The 6,697-nt window shown below is 45.1% G+C and overlaps 1 protein-coding gene across 1 annotated transcript in view; it reads right to left on the bottom strand.

Annotated features, from left to right (window-relative positions):
* Positions 1–1,251: 1,251 nt before the first annotated feature.
* Positions 1,252–6,697, bottom strand: part of LOC116838669 (opsin-5-like) — a 45,783-nt gene continuing 40,337 nt past the window's right edge. The window contains exons 5-6 of the mRNA XM_032804041.2: positions 5,279–5,607; positions 1,252–1,884 (exon numbers count right to left, since the gene is read on the bottom strand). Coding sequence (XP_032659932.1) covers positions 1,306–1,884; positions 5,279–5,607 — 908 coding nt within the window. The 3' untranslated portion in view covers positions 1,252–1,305. The remainder of the gene's footprint in view (positions 1,885–5,278; positions 5,608–6,697) is intronic.

The following is a 6,697-nucleotide window of genomic DNA, read 5'->3' as shown; positions in this document are numbered from 1 at the left end:
CCATGTAGCCACTCTTTCTCCAGTCTGAGTTCTCCTGAATGTGGCATTTCTGGAGTCAAATCTTTTTTTATATATCCAGGACATAGTCACCTTTTTTCTGTCACAGAAGGATATTCTTGTTTTGGGATTCCCTTATTTACCCAAATGTTCTAGTAAACTGCATTCCTTGCAGTGCTTATGCAGGAGCTGTTGTGCAGATATAAATTTGTAGTATTTGTGCCCACTCTGTCGGTTTTGCCATTAGAAGGTGGAGTTCTGAGAATAGGAAACAATGCGGGCTGACCAGATGGTGTATTGGTGCACGCGCTTCTCACTTCCATCTCTTTCTGCCTTGTAAATTGTCCTGTGACAGGGTTCAGCACCTAATCAGGAATTTTTCCATCAACTTCAATGGACTTTGGATCATGCCATTCGATAACTACTCTGCTCTCCTCTACTCCAGTCCCCTCCCCTAGGAATGTTTTGCCTACACATTGTTTAAATTACACCAAAAAGCTAAATGGACAATAAAGCCCAGTCTTGCATCACTGCAAATCTACCTAAATGGATGTCATGGAGTTGCAGTCTTGCTGTTCACACTGTGGGGAAAAGTACATGGAATCTGTATTAATTGAACTGGATCATCTTAGACCCAAATCCTTATTTGTAGGACAGGGCTTTGTTTTATATTAATGGTGGTGGTTTGTATTAATGTGAGAGAATTGTTTAATATGGCATAAGCACAAAGTGATGTCTCAAGATTTAATACAATACTTAGTGCTTATATAAGGCTCTTTGGAGTCAAAGCACTTTGCAAACATTAGCTACTTAATCTTCACAGTCCTCCTGTGAGGTAGATGAGCGGGAAAACTGACATGATTAAGTGACTTGATTGCAAAAGGCTACAGGATTCTGTATCAGAGCTGGGATCAAAACTTCCTAGCTCCCAGCCTTGAATGCTAGACAATGCTTCTCAAGAGAATAAAGTTCATGCGTGGCCATCAAAGCACCAGAATGTGGAAAAACAAAGATAAAGGGCCCTGAGGAGTGTATTTCAGTGGAAACATCCATAACGGTAATACATAGTCAGATTATCAGACACCATTGTCCATTTTTACAGGGGCAAATTGTGGGTCCAAAATTGCAACAGCAGAAATGGAAGGCTGGCATGCAGTTTTCTGTATCACATAAAGGGTGTTTTGCAGGTTAGGACCCATCAGGCATATACACAGATTTTTTTTTTTTTAATGTGAAGCTAAAATATTCCCTGTTGTCTAGGATGGGGAGGCCTAGCCCTACTCAGGAGCTCCTGGCCTCTGGGGATGCTCAGATAAGGTCTTTCACAAGGTCTGAAGGCAGAACATTTCCTGCCACGCTTGTAGTCCCCATTCCCGTCTTCTTCCTGGTAACAAGCACCATGACCTGCACGGTCCTTTTCAAAGGCGGCTGGCAAGCAGGCCTGTCTGCCAGGAGATTAGGTCTGTCTGTAGGGTCGGGCTGCTGGGTGAGCTTATAGCACCTGGGATAGTTACTGAAACATTCAAAAGTGTCGTTGCAGTTCCTGCAAGCCCCAGGGGACTCAGGGAAGGCTGTGGAGAGCCTGGCAGAGGTTCTGCCCTCTCTGGTCTGGAAAGACTGGAGTGTGATGACACTTTGGTGGCTGCAGCAGATGACAGCACAGATGGCCTGCAGCAGGGACAGGTCTTTGGAAAGGAACTTCTGGAAATTAGGTTTGAAGAGCAGATAGACCAGAGGGTTGTAGGTTGTTGAGGACTTGGCAAAAACAGCAGAGAGTGCAAAGGCCAGAACTGGAACCTGGCTGGCATCTCCAAAGGCTGCCCACATGGCAACAATTGCATATGGGGTCCAAGCAGCCAGAAATCCAATGCACACAGCAATGCTTAGCTGGAAGAGAAAAGGAAATGGCTATGGTATGAAGCATAGTGTTCCCCCAATACTCATGAAGTGCACACAGATCTATGCCAACATCCCAAGCCCAAGCATCCCTAAGCTTTGAAAGGATGGGAGGTTATACTTTGAACCTAACCCCAAACCATTCAGCCATGGCCCTGAAGGGCCAGAGCCAGCCCCCCGGCTCAAATGTTCCAGATCAAACTTTTCCTCAGCAGCCCCTCTGTAGCATACATGTGTACAAAGAATAGTAATAAAGACAGCTCCTAGCTTTGCAGTGAGCATTTTGGCTGCCATCCCGTCTGCAGCAATGTATCTAAGGGGAGAAATGATGCCACAGACCCCTGGCACAATAGTTAGGTGGGTCTCTGTTTTTCAGTATTCCCTCCCAGTCACCAACAGACCATCCACACTAGATATGTTTGTGGGGTCAGGAGGCCTCACTGCAGGAAATAGTTAGCTCTCAAGAGAGACTGTGGTGCTGAAAAGAAACCAGGTGGTGTGTGTGAGATCCCCTTTCTGCCTTCTCCTGCTGTGAGGTCTTAACCCTATCTGTATGTTGGGATGGATGTCCGTTGGGGTGGTATTTTGAACACAATTTGAGAGCCCTGCTCCTCTGTTTATTTAAATAGCTGTGATCTGAAAAGCTGGGTGATGCTTGGGCGTGCAGGAAGGTTCAGTATGTAAACGGTTAAATTGCCAGCTGGCAATGTAACATAGGCAAAGCAAGTCAGCATGTTACAGCTCAGATAGGTTAGTTGCTTCAACCATATCATTCTGTTCTATGTCACATAGGATGCTTGCTGGGGAAAGGTTAAAAATCCTGAGGCTTTCCTTATTATGATGAGATGTGAAGACAAAAAGCACAAAGAGGCTGAACATAATAAGCTCTTTGGGACAGAGAAGAATGATTGTATTACAGTCACACCAAAAAGCCCTAACTGGACCAGGGTCCTGTTGTGCACAATGAGAGACAGTCTCTGTCCCAAAGAATATATCATCTAGAGAGAGACAGCAAACAAATAGGCAGGGGCATTTTTCCTCCCATTTTACAGATGAGGAACAAAGGCACAAACAAAAGAAATTAGTGGCAGGGCTGGGAGTTGAGTGCTGATCTCCTGGGTGCTGGTCCAGTGGTCTCACCACAAGTCCATCCTTCTTCCAATACTGCACACACATTTGAGTCTATGTTAGAAAATCGAATTTTCTTCCTTTAAAAAAGGCATAAATTCTTCAGACAGACTTCTTCTGCACCCCTTCTAAATTATAGTATTAGCGGTAGACTGGGGAACAATGAGTCATGAAGGCAGCATTTTTTTATTATTTCCAATGTAATATGAAAACAAATCCATCAGATGGCTTTAAATAAAGAGGAGGAGAAGGGATATATTACTAGCAGCACAAATATAAACACCTGGAGAATTAATCTGGCTTGGTAAATACTTCTACTTTTCAGAAGCCGTCAAGGAGTCTCATTATTTTAGGTGCAAAGAAATATGGACTCGTGTGGATTCATTCAAATGCTTGACTCAGAATTCCAAACAAACCAGTGTTTGATTGAATGAGCAAGACCCTAGCATGTTTGGATATTGCCTCCAGGAAGTTGCCTCCATCTGTCACTGGTGAAGGTGGCTTTGCCACCCTGGCTTCAAACTCCTCCATAATAAAAGGAGAATGTATTTGCCAACAAATCAAGGCAGCTCTGGGAACAGTCAGTTATGCTGCTGTCACTAGATGCTCAGATTTTGAGATACGGGGGGTGGAGGTGGTCATATTTTCAGCCTGCACCTGCCTTTGTTTTAATGGTTTGTGCCTGGGGAAGGTGGGAGAGGGATGGAATAACTGCAGACAAGATTGTTTGTTGCTGATCTGATTAAGATTTTTTTCTTCTTTCATGATCCTGTGTGTTTCTTTCGTGTGTCACTATGCAGGGAAATGGTAACAGCCATCTTTTCCCTTCCTATTTTTATGTTCTCACTTATTTATTAGCCACGCATTCCCATCTCCTCATTGTGTGTCTTGACTGCAAGAGTGCTTAGGTGGTATTTGGATAGTAGTGTACATATTTTTCCTTTTGGAGAGGAATAGAAATAGGATAGAGCTTCAAGATTTGGAGCCAGGGTTCAGAACCAGATTTCACCCAAAATTTGAGGGCATAGCATCTGACTTTTGATTTGGGCTTATTTCTAGGGAGGAGCAAGTAGCATCAGAATTCTTAGTCTTCTGCTGAGTTTGTCTAGATATGCTTGGGCCAGATCTTCCAGTGACTCAGAAACTACAAGCCTAAAATGTGTGTGCATTTACTGCAGCTGTGCATCAAACAAGATAACTGTGGACCTAATGTAACTCATTAGCCATGTGCATGCATATTAGGCATGTATTTGCATGCCTACCTTTTTTGAGAATCTGGCCCTCAAATCCTGGGCAGTGTTCAGGGTGTCTCAGCTGACAGAGCAATTAATTGCTCAGGAAAGGGTAATGAACCCTCATATTTCTGGCATCAGCTGATCCCTGCTGGTGTTAGGAAGGAAAGGCACATGTGATCAATTAGCCAGCAGCATGGGGAAGAGGAGGGCACTTTGCTCTCAAGCAGTGATGCTCAACCTATTTACCATTGTGAGCTGCATACACAGCTCTTTCTGTATCATGTGGGCCGCATCCACCTAATACGTATACTACCTGTATGGCCTTGAGAATGTCACATGGATTGCAGCTGTGTGCTGATTGGGCCACAAGTGGGTTGAGAACCACTGCTCTAAAGCATGAGGTATTGGCCACTGCCGGAGGCAGAATGCTGGACTTAAAGTACTAGTGACCTGATGCAGTAAAGCAAAGCCTGTGTAATGCTATACTGTCCTCTTCAACCAATGAGCTGCAAGATCATCCAGCCCCCCACAAGCCATGTATCAGGCCCTACCCTGGTAAGTGATGAACAGAGAATGGAGAAGAGATACAGGCAAAGCACATGATGTTTTATCTTGTCTTAGAAGCTATGCTCAAGCTGCAGAATTCTGCTGCAAACTGGCTCAGAGCCTGAACTTTCCCAATAGTTCAGCAGGCTCACATCAGATTCTTTTTTCCAGTTATTTTTTGTTTTAAAGAATTGATCATACTTAGCACTTTGCACGCAAGGATCTCAAGGAGCTCCACAAAGCTGGATAAGTATCATTATCCACATTTTACAGTCAGGGAAACTGAGGCACAGAGAGGGGCGCTGGCCTGCCTGAGGTCACGGAAGAAATCTCTGGCTGAGCTGGAGCAGAGCCCAGCGGTCCTACATTTCAGCCCATGCTGTATCCAATTAGTAACACTTTCCCCATGTGTGGTGAGAGATCTCCCAGCAAAGCCCCTTTGCTTTCATTGCTGCACACAAGCCCCATTGCCCTACCTTTACAATCAAGCTGTGCACGCTGTTGGCTTTGCTCTGCAGTGATATGTGCTGCTTCACGGCTCTTCGGGACACTTGCACAGTCCAAAGGATGAGCGAGTAGGAGATGAGGATCAGAAGGCAAGGGAAGAGGTAACAGAAGATGAAGAGGGACACGATATAGATCACTGCCTCCCTGGTTGAAGCTTTCCACTTAAGGCAGCAGGCTGTCCCATAGGGCTCTGGTCCGTAACTGCCCCAGTTGGCTAGAGGAGCTATGGCAAAGACAAGGGCATATGCCCAGACACACAGTAACAGGACACCAGCGTGTGTGGGAGAGAACTTATTGCCTGCAAAGAGAGAAATGACAGCAGTTGGCAGGTTTCCAAAGACAAAGGCTGAGCTCCCTCAGTTCTGAGGGGATGGCTTTCAGAAAAGGGCCATAATCTGGAACCGTTTCTCTGAGCCAACCCCAAATGTAGGGCACTGAGATAAAATAGGACCCACATATGACCCCCACTCCCTAGTTCTAGTTTTGCAGAGCAAACTTAGAAAGGCAGGTCAGCATTATCATCCTCTATTTTAAAGACAGTGAAACTGAGGCACCACAGACAGGCTAAGTGACTTACCCAAGGTCACAGACAAGAGGCAGAGCTAAGAACAGAATGTGTCTCCTGCTGCATGCTGCTTTTGCTGCAGGTAGCAAATGCTCTTTTGGATTGATGAGATCTTTTTACAAATCCAACCACCCTTAGCAGAGATCCCCTCTCCCCCTCCTGAGCTTCAGTCAGTAGCATTACTTGAATAACTCTTGTTCTCAGTTTTTACTTTCAGAGGAATTGTGTGAGAAAATGTTGGCAGCTCCTCCAAGGTTTTCAACAAAGCTTTACCTTACATGGGCTCAGGACTGCATTTTCAAAGGGCTTCTGGAATTTGATGCACAGTAAATAGGCTGCACCTCTGCATGAAACTTTGCATATTTACACATGTGCAGGGCAGCACCTGCAAATACTTTCAGAAGCCATTTGAACATGTGTCCCTTAATGTCAGTGCTGATGGACAGCCCCAGTCCCCAGGGGTATATCCTCCTCTTGGTATGAATCATAGAATATCAGGGTTGGAAGGGACCTCAGGAGGTCATCTAGTCCAACCCCCTGCTTAAAGCAGAACCAATCCCCAGACAGATTTTTGCCCCAGATCCCTAAATGACCCCCTCAAGGATTGAGCTCACAACCCTGGATTTAGCAGGCTAATGCTCAAACCACTGAGCCAGTCACTTCCATTTGTTTTGATAGTAGTCACTGTATGGATGCATCATCAGCAGATTATGGCCCCTACCTTCCAAAGTAATACTCTAGCAACGTTAAATGTAACCCAAAAGGCAGCATTTCCTCATATCTGACGTGAGCAATGATCAGAATGGGAATCCAATACACATGT

Source organism: Chelonoidis abingdonii, chromosome 14 (genome assembly GCF_003597395.2).
Source record: "Chelonoidis abingdonii isolate Lonesome George chromosome 14, CheloAbing_2.0, whole genome shotgun sequence".
Classification (NCBI taxonomy): Eukaryota; Metazoa; Chordata; order Testudines; family Testudinidae; genus Chelonoidis; species Chelonoidis abingdonii.
This window is presented reverse-complemented; position numbering and strand designations above follow the sequence as displayed.